Below are 14,813 nucleotides of genomic sequence, written 5' to 3'. Positions count from 1 at the left end.
CTGGGCTCTAGGAGTCAAGAAACTGGATAAAAAGTTGCTTAAGCGGCCCAATGCCATAGACAACAGATAGCAGCAGGTAGCTAGTGAAGGTACTGTTCTTTATCCATGCATCCTCATTCACCTGTATGGGTCATTCCATCTCAAGTGGTCCAATACAGGTTGCCTGACCATTGTTCAGGCAACAAACTTTACAATTATTGGGTCACTTGAGATGGACTGACCTGCATGCCAAGTTGTGCCAAAATAATTAGGAAAAAAAAAGCAGAATGGAAAGGCCATCCCAAAATAAGACAGGCCTTAGTCAGCTTCCTAAGATGAATATAGACCAACACATTCAGGACTGCAGGATTGCATATATATATGTTCTAGTTTTTTGTGTTATATTTAACTTAGGAAATTTAAGGCAACATAAATGACTTGCAAATTGCAGACGTAGAATGTTTAAACTCAATAAGGTTACAAAAATTAAATAAAAATTAGCTGGTTTTAACATAAACTTCACACCTCCAGGATCCCTGGGTCAATCCTGAGCTCATGTTACTGTCTGTGCAAAGTTTCACATGTTCTCCCTGTGTTCATGTTGGCTTCTTCTGGGTTCTCTAATTGTCTCCCACCTTCCATATACATGTCAGTTGGTAGAGTGGCTGCTCTAAAGTGCTGCTAAGTGTGTGTGTGTGTGGTGTCCTGTGATGGACTGCCAAACCATCCAGGATGTATCCCTGCCTCATGTGCTGGATCCACTGCAACCCTCTCCAAGATAGAGTGATTACCTAAGATGAAGAATGTATGACATTTTTAAAACCAACAGCACTGTGTGGATAATTTATGAAGCTTCAGTAGTGGATTAAATATCAGGTGCATCTACATAACTGACTAATGAGGAAACAGGAATTAATAATTATTCATATTTTCTACAAGTTTATTTGCAGCTTTTGAGTCCAGTGTTGGTTTATTAGCCAAAATCCAAGCGGTCTTTCTAGTTGAGCAATTCAGTGTTAAAATATTCCAAACTTGGGATTTAAAACTAACTGTCTTGTATTGCTAGACAGTTAACCCAGTGGTATCTCTCCATCCTGAATCGGATAATGATGGCCAAAAATGCAAAGAAAGCTTATTAGCTGACCAAGCAAGAACCACAATCATGTCAAGAAAATACACTACAGAAGCCAAATAGATTCTGAAAGCACACAATTACATCTATTGGTCAGAAACACACAAAGAAAAGTGGCATTGTGTGGAAATTTGCTGGATAGAAACTACAAAGAAAAACCCAACAAAACAAACACTGCATAGCCATGTTTTGGCAGGCTAGCACACTAAGAGAACAAATGAAAAATACTCTGAGATGAAGACACAGAGCAACCACCTTCTCCAATCCTCTCTAAATGCAACCAGTATCAGATAAATAATTAGGCACTTAATAGAGAGGACTTCCAATAGATTTGGATGAATAATCTTCTGAGACAGATACAGATGCAATTATTTCTCAGTGGGGTCAAGGCAGGATTATTCACATATCGTGTAGGGTGAGAAAGCAGTGACGTCAGCCAATATGTGGAGAACGAATCCATCTAGCAACTAATTGGTATTTAGAGTGGACATTGTCCTTTAGTTGAAAACCACTGCTGGCGTCAAATGATAGCTAAATTTAAGCTGTAGCATGGAACAGGTCAAGAATTAAAAAAATGTAGGCTTATATGGTTTGGTTATTGACACATTCAGTTTTTATATGTGTGCCAACTAATTGCACACATCACATGGTTGCAGTTGCATTTACTTTTACAGCATTTCCAGAACATGTCTGTGTCATTTCATACCTGAGCCACACAACTTTTCTAACAAAAAATGTACTAGGAATGAACAAGGATGCATTGTCAGAGATCCACTGATAGCAGCAGGTACTAGAAGCTGCAAGTCTAACATTAATGCTTGCTCAACTGGCGCGCCTGATTCAGGCACAGCAGCGAATATGAGCAAAGTGCGAGTGAGAGCCTGGTCTAGCAGAGAAAAATGTGATTGGAAACAGAAAGCAGAAATAACAGAAAGAATGTGGTCATCTGGAATCAAAGAGCCACCGTGGAAGCAGAGACGACAGTGAAAATGATAGTAATTAACATTCTCAGAATATTCCAGGACTTATTCCTGATAAGCCTGAGCTAGATATACAGAACATTTCCATTTCAGCTGACCCTGGACTCTTGAGAACCATTGAAGAAGAGGTAAAAGAAGCAGTCCTGCAGCCTTTAACAGTAATGTGACAAGAGTATCCAAATACCCAGTTTCTGTGTGTGACAGTGGTACTGGAGGTGAATAACGTTCATTTACTAATGACATTCATTATCACCATTATGTCAGTGGGAGGTTTGATATCCTGCTTCTGTCAACACAAACATAGTTTTTTCTGGGTTCTCTAACTGGAGACATCCAGAGCTTATTCAGATCACAAGCTTCTGTAAGTGAGAACCACAGACACTGCATGCCTGCTTCCTTGCAATAAATTAGAGCTGTGGGTACATGGGATGCTTAGGGGTAATATTAGAGGAAGCCTCGAGGTGTCTAGTTTCCTAAAAAAAAAAAAAAAAGAGAGGAGAGGTTCTGATTTAAGGATGGTGATGAGCTTTTGGTCTTCAAAGAGCAATTTTATTGCTAGAAAAGGTTGCACAGTTTGATCTCTTATTAAAAAACCACACATAGACGTATGGCCAAGAGTCAAGCGTAAGATCTTAGTTGTCATCTAGTGTCTATTGGGAATTCGTTGACTTAATGGATGAAAAAGTAAAGAAGCAAATGTTTATCTCAGAACTACAGAATACCAAATATATTTCAGTCACAGAAGATTAAATTCCTGAGATGTAACACTGACAAGGCAACATGACTTTTTTATTCGTGAGTGAGGAAAGGATTCACAAAATTTTGTAGGTGTAAGCAGCAGTGAAAGTAGACGTGAAGACGTTAGTGATTTTTTTTTTTTAATCAACAAGGACATCCAGATAATGAGAACTCAAAAGGCCATACGAAGTTTTTCAGCAGATGAGGACAAAAGGCTGATGCCAAGCATGGGGCATTAAACTCAAAGTTGGTAAGGCAGTAATGACCATCTTTGGGAAACTGTGCTATGTAGGAATAAAAATCCACAAGTTACTCATTGAAAAAGGGTTATATGGACCTGGAGGCTGCACAGCAACTGTTCACTGCTTTCATTAATGGCAAATGTGCAGAGAAACATTTTCTCAGTTTGAAAAAGCCGCTCGGGTGTGAAAGATAGAAACAGTCCAATGACCCTGATGCTCAGCAAGGTAGAAAACAAAAAAATTGTAGTCTACAGTAAATTATGCAACACTAACCTAGGATACACACCATTCTCAAGACATATGGAACACGTCCATAGTGGTAATGACCTCCCATCCAGTCCACCTTGCCTCTGACTCTGTAGGTGTTACCACAAAGAGTAGAGGAGTAGGATTTTTTTGTGTGTAGTTTTTATGACCTTGTGCAAACCAGTATAAATGGAACATGAGTGGTGCAGACTGTTGAATGTTTTTTTGTATAATGTATTATTATGTACCATACTTGTTGTAGATTATAATTTAAAGTATAGTGTCCAGTGTACAAAATGTATGAGTGTGTGATCTGAAAGGATTCCTATTAAGTTTACACCTCATTTAGACATCAAATATAGGAAACAGCATGGATGAACTCCTCCAAGCGTTCATATATATATATATATATATATATATATATATATATATATATATATATATATATATATATATATGTATATATATATATAATGCCCTGGTCTCTCAGCAGGAGGGATGACCCTTTTCTCTTCCATGAAGAGCACAGACATGGAAGAGAAGAGGGTCATCCCTCCTCCCACTGAGAGACCAGGACCAATTATGCTGTCTTGGAATCCACAGGTGGCATCATCAGTACATGAACTCATGATTTCCCAAGGATATGGTGAACACTCTACTATTGAGCATGGAGTCCAGAATCTAAGGTGGAAACCTACAATGACATAGTTGATAGGTTGCTGTCTGATACCGACAGTGATAGAGTACAGAAATGCAGAGTACTTTTTTTTTTTTTATTTCCAACACCATAGATGAATGGTTTGTGTATTAAATGGAATAGACAAACCACCATTCACCTAAGGTGCTGATATTCAAAAAAATACAAAAATAAATAAATAATAATTGGACACCAATGATTACAACCTAGAGAAGGAGTTGGACTTTAAATATATAATTCACTAGTGTTTATGAGCAATATCAAGGATACAAAATCTAAGGTCTATTCGCAATTTGTTCTTTGATGCTATGATTATTTTATGGTTTTTTTTTAAAGTAACTTATGTGACACTGCATTACCTCAGTGTGAAATTCCATTCATTTTCTGAATTCATATTACTTTGCCACCTGGTGCAATATTGCTCACTGCTGTAGCATTTAGTCTTAATTCAGTTCTGTTCGAACCCTTTATATGTCAAAGTCCAAAGGAAAAACTTCCTCATAAAAGGTATGTGAGCTATATTTAATGACACTACAAGTCTGAAGAGAAAGAAGAGCATAAAATATTTGCTTTTCAAAAGATTGATGCACCCTATTGTATTATGGATGGCTGAAATTTCAGTCTGTACAATGATGATGATTCGGGTAAAAAAAAAAATTGAATGATGTTACAAAAAAAAAAAGTTTGCATATTTGAAAATCAAGGCACATCTCAATCCCACTGAGATTCCAAATTTAAGTGAAATACTGAATTATTTATAATCAGGTAGGCCAAAGCACAAATTCTGTTTCTCTTATATTTTATAGCATGCTGGATGAACCATGCATCTTGATAAAAAAAACAGTAAATTCTCAGTGTTGTGTGAACTGCAATAAATCCACGAATCACACTGTTTTCAAAAATAGATACAATATGTGAAGCTTTCTCTACTAAGACAAGTCACAAGAGGTTAGTATGGGAAATAAACTGACCTCTGTAACAGCCCCAGTCTGAATATATAGGTCAAACAAAGATCTTATTGGATTTTATTCTACTGCATATTCATAGCTCTGTCTGAGAACAGTCAAGTAGCTTGGTATTTATTTGATCTTCCACAACCAAAAGTGTGTGTTCTGACTGAAGCTCCTCTATCACCAGGGGTATTGGCCTCAAACTCATCGGCTCTGAACCAGGAGAGCAGGATATAAAAGAGATGAGAGTGAGATGAGTATGAGGACGAGAGTAATGGAAAGTGAAGCTCATGCTGCACTGTATCTAGCAAATGGACCTTTTACAGTACTATGAGCCATATGGTTCCTTTGAGTTTGACAAGCAGCTCTCTTTAGTTATCACACACTTAAAACTGGTTAAATATTCACTTGACCTATATCTGTTAATATTTTTTCTTGAAATAAAATCATTTATTTATGAATGATTCTCTGTTCTCCATGATCTCCATGATAAACACATCTGGCTATCCTAGCTATCTCCTAGCTAACTGCTAGTAAACTAGATCAAAATATACCATAACATCAAATATCGTGCATGCTAATTTCCATGCTAAGGAATTCATGTGTCTCTTGTAGGCCAAATCATCATTTTTATGTAGGCTACTTTAAAATAGCTTGAACACACAAGTGTTCAAAAAAAAAAGAAAAAAAAAAAACAAGCAAACAACAAAAGAAGAATGCCATGCCACTGCCAGCCTTGACTCATCAGTCAATGACACAAACTCCATTTTCCAAGATCCTCAATCAGATGTTAAACTACGGACAGTGTCAACTTATTTGTTACATAACCCATGGTCACTAATCCTGTAGATCTTCCTTAATCACACAAATCCCGTTAAAATCCCAGACCTTCTCCTGATAAGTACACAAAGTCTTGCTCCTGCTTTCTGCCAGCGATGGCTCTTCTGATTGCCAGTGATTGGCTTTTCTGGTTCTGCATAGTTTATGAGTTTGCGCTAGCTTAATGTACTCTGTTTATCAATTACCGACAAGCCTACCTGCTTTTCACTCTGAGTTTGCTTCACTCTCTGGATCATTCGCTTGATCATTTCATAAACCTGTATTTTCATCCTATGTGATCTCATGACAGATGTTAAAAACACAGATGTACAACCTAGCCTATGTATATGGATTGATACAGTTCATGGCAAGAATGTGGGTAAAAAAATAATTGCCATCAAACTCTGCTTTAGGTCCATTTGCATCAGTATTGAAGTAAGTTTATAGATTACTCCACCATACTACTCCCGAACACTGACACTTACGAAAAGAGCATTGTCTAATACGTAGAGTCGCAACAGGTTAGCACAATAAGGGAATTTTGGTGTACCATTTCAAGTCGAATTTAATCAGTTAAGTCAATATCATGTATTGGAATAATTGTGCTATCCTACCTTGCATATTGTTCCTCTTGAAATACACCATTAAACTCAGTGTGGAAGCTTACCAGAAGCTTTGAATGTGCAGTTATATTACAGAGGAAATGGAATATGATCTATATATTTCTGTCTATTTATCACAAAAGATGTTTTACTAATTCATTAAATTATGACACGATAGTTAAAATCTCTCTGCATGTTTCTACATGTTTCACAATGTCCTGGCAAACTTAAAGTGAATTATGAAGAGAAATAATGTGTAATTTAGTATTCTGACCATGTAAGTAGGCTTATATATAATGCACCGTGACAGAGCATTGGTTTTAGTCACATTCTGAAAGAAATGCTGATGGCGAGAAAGGACTATTAGCTGTGTGTGGGTGTCACCTTAAATCATCATGCACGTAATACTGTATATCTGAGTAAATTTGCAAGGAATATGCAGAGAGGGATTTTCTGCATTATGGACAGCCATTAAGGAAGACAAAAACAAACATGGTGACAAATATAGTTCTGAAGGACAAAAATCCTTAAAAATAACAAACTATTCTGAGAGACTGAGGAAATGTGAGAGAAACATAAAAACAGATATTTTCAATGACATTTGTCTTTCACATACCTGGGTTCCTGCAATAAGAATCATAGAGAACTGACAATGCTTCGAAATTAGTCAATACTACAAAGACTCATTAAAAAAAAAACAAGTGGCTGACAAAAGAAAAATGGACTGCACTGAAACCTATTAGTGAATCTGCTTCTTCTGTTTAAGTGTCTGAGTTTGAAAGCTTTGCATTCACCTTGATCTTTCTGACCCACAATTGCACAGCTCAGTATTTCTCTAAAGCAAGACCTGTCGCTGCAAGGCCACCTCTCCATCCATCCTAGATTTCCATTTATTTTCCTTGTCTGCGTTTATTTATAAGCCACTTTGCATTTGGCACATATCAGGTCTCATAAGCTAGAATATACCAGTATTCAAATGAACATGTCTGTCACTAATGCTGGTGCCTCTCCACTGAGACAACGTGTAATAAACTGTTTTGAATTGTGGTGGAAAAAATACACTGCTTTCTATGTCTTTACAACTTTCAGCTTTAATTGTGAGAACTACTGCTTCAACCATGTGCATCTGTTCAGCTGTGCCTGTGGAATGCATCTCAATCTTTGATTTGATTTGCTGTCAAGCACACTTGGTTTTGATATGTCAATCATTATCAAACGTTCAGTCGTTTCAGTGCTGAAAGGATGGTTGCTCTCATTTCTGTACAGCTAATGATTACTCTTTAAAATTGTAACCCTTCTCTGAAAGAAAAAATACTATTTTACTTTGATACTTTCACTGAATAATGTGATCAAATGTATCATTCCTAAAGTCTTACAGCTGGTGTTTAACCTAAACTTTGACAGTTTTCCTAATTCTGTCTAGTCATGAATAGCTCAGCATCTTTTCTTTTTATTTTTCAGTATAACTGAAATGCTTTTTTTGATTGATAAAAGCTAACAGCCAAAAGTACAACAGATGCCTTCTCCTTAGGTGTAAGCTTTTTTCCCAACAGCTTTCTCAATACTCAGTGCTGATGGGCGTTCATGCATGTTTGAGCTTTTGTGTGGTTGAATCCCTGCCCATGCCCCTGCCAACCTCCACCCAGAATCTTTCCAACAGAAGGGCAGTTAGATGAGAAGAACAAGCAGGAGTAGTGAAGTGAGTTAAAAAGAAAGTTGTGAATTACCTGCCGGGTGTGAATTTGTCCAGGTGCCTTGAAGCTCCCTTGACAGCTGCACTCTGAGACACTGTAGGGGTCGGAGCTGCTGGAGGAGCATTTGGAGAGAGAATCACAGCCAACTACGAATGTGTTGTCCAGGGGGAGTTCCTGAATAACATGGTGCTTCTTGGGAGCCACTGGGGTTTCAGGTTTGATCTGAAAGGTAGGCTGGGGAGAAGCTGACTTGTAATGCTTGGCTAAATCAGGGCTGTCAGGTTTAAATGTGGTTGGTGTGGTGGCCCAATTATACTTTCCCATTGTCTGCTCCTCAAGCTCAACTGGAAGGTCTAAGGTGCCATTGATGTGCTCATGAGTAGGGTCTTCAGACTTGGATTCTTCAATAGTGACGAAGTTCAACAGCAAGCTCTTAGGGGACCTCTTCTTCTTCTTCTTCTTCTTTTTGATCTGCCGGCCTTCCTGGTTTGGTGATACCCACTCACCACTTTGCTTGCCCTTCTGAACAACTTTGTGCCTGGGTGTTTGTCGACATCGTACCAAAGCAGTCACAAATATCACCAATATAACAGTCATAGTCCCAGCAATTATGGCTATGACAACAATTACATAGCCATTGGTCTGAGGAATTACATCATTGTCCCCAACATTTCTGTCCAAGGGTGTCTCCATACTTTTGCGGACTTGCTCCTGAATGAATGTGGCATTGGAGACAGTATCATTTACAAACAAGTGGACAAGTGCAATTGCATGCAAGGGGTCTGGCTGTCCTAAGTCTTTGACCATTACCACCAACCTGTGAAGACCTTGATCAGCATTAACAATCTTCTCCTGCAAAGTAATGTTGCCTGTAGTTTTGTCAATAGCAAACAGTCCTCTTGGTGACCCTCCAATAATGCTGTACTGCAGCTCTGCATTCATGCCAGTGTCATTGTCAATGGCATACACTCGCGTCACTACAGAGCCAGGGCTGGTTGTGAAAGGGACTAGGTCATAGGAGTAGTTGGAAGGTGGGATGACAAACACAGGCCGATTGTCATTAACATCAACGACATTTATGGTGACCTTGGCATATGAAGTTGTCTGAATTAATCCTCCATCCACAGCTTTGACTATGAAGGTATAGGAACTTTGCTGCTCCCTGTCAAATGTAATGTTTGGTTTAATTACACCAGTTTTGGGGTCAATAATAAAATTGTCCTTCCCATTTATAATTGAGAGAGTTACCACTGAATTATCACCAGCATCTGCGTCTGTAACTGTAATCAGTCCAACTGTGCCATACAAAGGCAAGTTCTCAGGCACATAGAAGTTATATTCAGGATGGGTGAAGGCTGGACTGTTGTCGTTTTGGTCTTGGACAATTAGCTTCACTGTGACATTGCTTTGCAGAGGATTAGAACCATTATCCTTGGCAATGACTGTAAATGAATAGGTTTCCTGTTTTTCTCTATCCAGTCTCTTGCTAACAGAGAGTATACCAGACCGCGGATCTATGTTAAACCCATCAGGTGCGTCTGGGCCAAGGGAATAAATAATAAGGGCATTAGAACCACTGTCTGCATCCGTGGCACTGATCTTTATCAGCTGTGTGCCAGGGTCATTGTTCTCTGGGATGGACAGCTGAATCTCTGGCTGAGGGAAAACTGGGGTGTTGTCATTCTCATCCTTGATTTTAATGAGGACCATTGCAGAAGTGTTCAAAGGAGGTTTCCCTGAATCTGAAGCTACTATCTTAATTGCATACTCTCGAGTAGTCTCATAATCTAAGGGGGCCGCAGTTTCCAACAAGAATTGGTCATTAAAAACAGGCTTCAACCGAAAGGGTACGTCATGATCCGTGTAACATGTCACTTTACCATTAAGGTCAGCATCCCTGTCAGTCACTGTAATTAGAGCTATTTTTGTGTTTAGAGGGGCATTTTCAGACAACAATACCGTGCCATTAACAAGGTTTATTATATACCGAGTGTCTATGGACGGAACATTGTCATTAATGTCTGTTACATTTACTATGACAGTAGCCCTTGAAGGTGTGGTGCTACCATCACTTGCCAGGACTATGAGCTTGTGGACTGGGATGGATTCTCTGTCCAATGGCTGCTTGATCGTAATCAATCCAGTAGAACTGTCGATAGCAAAGTGCCGTCTGGATACCGAAGAGATTTGATTGCTAAAGGAAAAGTGGATCTGAGCATTGGAGCCAAGATCAGCATCAGTGGCATGGAGTTGCGTGACTGATGTCCCCATAGGGGCATTCTCAGGCACGTTCACCTCCACCTCACTGTCCTTGAACACTGGGCGATTGTCATTTACATCTGAGACAGTGACCTGGAGGATGGCTGTGCTGGACTTTGGAGGTGTGCCACCATCTTCCACTTTTATTTTCATCACAAAAGTGTCCTTGGTTTCTCGATCCAAATTTTGTTGGACTATGAGTTGGGGCCACTTGTCTCCCTCTGGAGTTTCAATGATGTCCAGGCCAAACTCGCTCACACTCTAAAAGAGGGGTAAAACAATATGCTTGTGAATACATTGCTTATTGACATAAGAAAACACATATTAAATTGTCTGTCTAAAAGCCTATTTTCTTAAATAATGTGGTTAGTATTACATAATTTTATACAAACATAATGCACAACCCCTTGCCTCCATAAATATGAAAAACTGTCATATATTTTTGCTTTAAATAGATGGTTATTCAGGCAGCAGCAGCAACAAACCCGAAGTATAAAGTTCTTTAATCCTATTAGAAAGTGCACAAGGTCTTAAAAATATTTACTTAAAACACACAACCAGGGGATATGATCCACTTATAAAGGCTTATGTAAACCTGGTAGCTTATATAAAGTGTGCGCTTTATGTGTTGTGTGTTGTGCTCTTTTTTCTATCCAAGTTAATCAAGTCCAAAATATGGCAAGCAACCAAGACAGTTATGATGGAAAAAGGAAAACTAGACAGAATTCAATTTTCATTTCATATTTGCTTGCCTAAATAGAAACTAATGCAGAAATTGCTTTTGAAGTCATTACAACACATCCTTTTATTGAATATCATTTGGCATAATTTGCATTTCTTCCCTCCTCTTAATGATGGTTATACTTATTTGGCAGATTTAGGAGACAAAGCTGATGCTCAAATACAATATTAGTGTAGCAGTATAAAGCAAACAAGACAAAGCCAAACCGTCCAGCCCATTATTGAAACTGTAAATGTAGGCTGAATCCCTCCTCAGTGCACTGCCTTGTGCTACACCTAAAATGAAGCTTTACCTTTCAATTTTTCAACCTTTTTAGTTTTCTACAAAGAGGCTGATGAAGTATACTGAAGACAGTTCTTCCGCTTTACATAAAAAGACAGTTGAAGAAGGAAGCCAAATAGATAAGCTTCTATTTTAAATATGCTGCAGGACCACCATAAATTACAGAGTGAAAAAAGACAGAGCTTTTAAAAAGAGAGCTTTTCTCAAAAGGAGGGTTAAAGCCTAAGGAAAATAAAAAAAGAAATGCACATGTAATCCCCATGAGAAGCCAGCTTTGAGTGTTCAAAGTAATTGCCTTGCCTTTAAAACCAGCACTAATATTTATGATTACAGATCAGGCTACGTACAGCTAAAAGCTGTCAACACATTCCCTCCTTTCTAAAGGTAAAGCAAACGAGGATGACACAGGCAAAAAAGGACTCAGTGCCTGTACTGAGTGTTAATATATCTGAGAAACAATAAGTCTCTTTGAAGCATTTTCAGTCAGAAACACATTCATGCTAAACTAAGAAAAAGCATTTACATTTTGAGATAAGCTTCACATCACGCTTAATGCCAGAAGAGATTATTCTGTTTAGCACATATTTTGTCATGGGTCACATGGGAAGAAATAACGGCTGAAAAAAAAGAGGGGGAAATATTTAACTGTGGGACATAACTAGAATTATTTGACAGAGGCTGCGTCCGAATATCCCTACTATCCTATTATACTGTAGGCTAAAAGCTGTATGCTAAAGGAGTAGTAGTAGTCTGACTTCTCAGTATTCATAAAAGAGTAGGCAAGAAATACCTAGATGACCTACTGCTTCCACCGAGATTCTGCAGTATGGAACCAGTGGACATTGCGTTATCCCATAAGGCAACAGGACTGGCGCAAAAGAGCTGTCAGAATCAAAAATGGCAGAAGGCAGTGCATCGGCTCTTATTAAGTGTAAGTGTTATAGGTATTTAACATTGTTCCTTGTGGTTAAACCGTACTTGCCGCTGTGCTGTACTTCCAATCGTCATCAGAATGCCAACGAAAACCATATCATATAAATCATTTTACCATGAGGGCGGTGCAGATGCTTTAATCCGACGGGCTCTTTAGGTTGTTGCAGTTATTATGACGTCGTAGGTCACATGACAATGCCATCATTGCGGGTGTAATATGTCCGGATTGTATTCACACTACACACATATACTGATCAGTACGTACTGTATCAACAGCCGAGCAGTAGGTACTGAATCAAATGCAGTACGTACTGTCACAGTACCTGATTTCGGAAGCACCCGGAGATTATTAGATAAATGGGTCCTTTTTCACAATAACCAGAAGTACATAGATGAAAACTAAGTAACTACTACAGCCAGTTGCCGTATAATTGATATAAATTCTTTAAGGTAGAATTCATTCACAGCTCAGGGAAAGGTAACATTAGCTAAAGTTAGCATTACTAATGAGTCGCTACATGTGTGGTTAATTGATATTGTGTATGCATTATTTCATATTTACCACATTTCAGTTCTAGTAAATTGTCAGATAGGTGAAAGAGTTCGCAACAGAATGATATCAGTCATTAAAAAACACTTTTACACTTTTATCACAGATAGTATTCTTTTGCTAATGTTAGCTAGCTGCATTTCTAGTTAACTGAGTGCTGAGATAACACTCATAGTGAGAATGATGAGTGTTTTCATTTGCTTAGTGTCTTAATGTAGTCGACAACAAGCCAGAAGGTACTAATCACTGAAGAGGATGAAGAGCCACACAAACTTGAGGCAAACTCTGCAGGTTGGCTTGAGAGTCTGTCAGCTTAGCTTAGTTGACTGCGGTTGCAGTTTATTTGCCCCCTGAACCGTACATGTGCTGATATTTCAAGCCGTTTCTTTGATTCCATGACAGGTCACAGTTTTTCTGTAATACGTCTTATAAACGGTGGTTGAGTCCATCTGGCATTGTTGTTGTTGCAGCTGAGGCAGCATTACCCTCTGAAGGCTACTTCTGGAAATGTGAAAAAGGCCCATCAGAAGGAACCTAAGATTGGAGGAGGGGGTTGTTGGTTTTTGATTGTGATCTATTTAAGGTACAGGACAGAGAGGCTACAAAGACAGAAAGCACGCTAGGGAAAAGGTGAAGAATGTAGTGAAAGAGGCAAGCATGACAGAGAAAAGTCTAGAGCTGGAGGCATCAAGTCTGTAAGGGAGACCTTGAAAAAAGGAGGAAGAGTGAGAACAGAGATGTGTGGCACTCGTCTTTTAAACAGTCGTGGCCTGAGGTCAGCTGGTTGTGTCCACATTTTTATAAAGCACATTGTTGTTTCTGTAGCGCCGACTTCCCAGCTGAAAGTGTTGCCACCAGCATATTTTCCCTGCTTAGAGCATAGTGCATGTAGGGTAGTGTAGTGACTAGGCATGGTGAGGTGTGTTCCTTTTTTCATTATCCTGTGTGTTATTGTGATTGCTGCTACTGTGCCAGTGTTGCTGGAGTTTTAGTTGCTATGCAGTCTTTCCACAATTCTTATTTGTTTCACTCCTGGTGTGAGATCAGAGTAAACCTTTGTTGATTCTTTTGCCTTTTCTTGTGCTTATATTTAAATCTAGTGGACCATGCAATTTTTTTTCTGTCATCTTGGCTGAAGATTAATTCTTTGCTGAATAATAAGTCAGTACATTAGTAGCGACATTTCTTTCTTTTTTTTTTTTTGCACATTTCCATTTGAAAGCTTCACTTGAGAAATTTCGTATGATGTAAACCCGTTAGAATTTATTGGTTGTAGTCAGCCATGGCAAGAGGCATGTGAAAAAATGTGAAAAATGTAACCACTTTTGGTGGTTCTTGGCACAGGCTGTGGTTTTACAATATGTACATGGCTACATGGCCATGTATACATGGCTCAGGTCTATAAACATAAAATGAGTGGAGAAATCTAATCACAGAACCATAAAAATAATTGGCAATGCACATCAGGGAAAACTACTCTCATGCTCACTAATTAATATGGATAATATTTACTATGGGATTTTAGTGTGGTTCAGATACACTGCCAATCAAAGGTATGTGGACTATTTACTTATTTTAACAAATAATGTTTGAGTCTTTTGAGCTTTTTGCTTTTTTTTTTTTTGAGGAAGAGGCAGTACTATCTGAACTTATCATCTGAACATAAAACAATCAAGATTTTCTAGGAGAAGGTGGACCAAAAAGAGTGAAAATGATGTCCAAACCACTGGAACATTCTGGAATAGACAGAGGAAACTGAGGCTGTACATATAATGAGGTAAAGGTGTTTTATTATTATCATTATTATTATTATTATTGTTATTATTATTATTATTATTATTATTATTGTGCATATAATTTCATATTGCAAATATTATGTGCTGTTTTCCTACATTGTATATTCCTTTATTTATTCACACAATTTCCATGGCATTGCCATGGGTTATTTGGCATGTGAAGACAATATCT

The 14,813-nt window shown here is 38.4% G+C and overlaps 1 protein-coding gene across 2 annotated transcripts in view; it reads right to left on the bottom strand.

Annotated features, from left to right (window-relative positions):
- The window catches only part of pcdh11 (protocadherin 11), a 185,363-nt gene that overhangs the window by 158,448 nt on the left and 12,102 nt on the right, over positions 1 to 14,813 (bottom strand). For both annotated transcript variants that reach the window (XM_026918539.3, XM_026918540.3), the window contains exon 3: positions 8,113 to 10,599. In XM_026918539.3, the coding sequence (XP_026774340.3) occupies positions 8,113 to 10,599 (2,487 nt within the window). The remainder of the gene's footprint in view (positions 1 to 8,112; positions 10,600 to 14,813) is intronic.

This window comes from Pangasianodon hypophthalmus, chromosome 7 (assembly GCF_027358585.1).
Source record: "Pangasianodon hypophthalmus isolate fPanHyp1 chromosome 7, fPanHyp1.pri, whole genome shotgun sequence".
Taxonomy (NCBI): Eukaryota; Metazoa; Chordata; class Actinopteri; order Siluriformes; family Pangasiidae; genus Pangasianodon; species Pangasianodon hypophthalmus.
The sequence above is the reverse complement of the archived record's forward strand: the minus strand, read 5'-3'. Positions and strand labels throughout refer to the sequence as shown.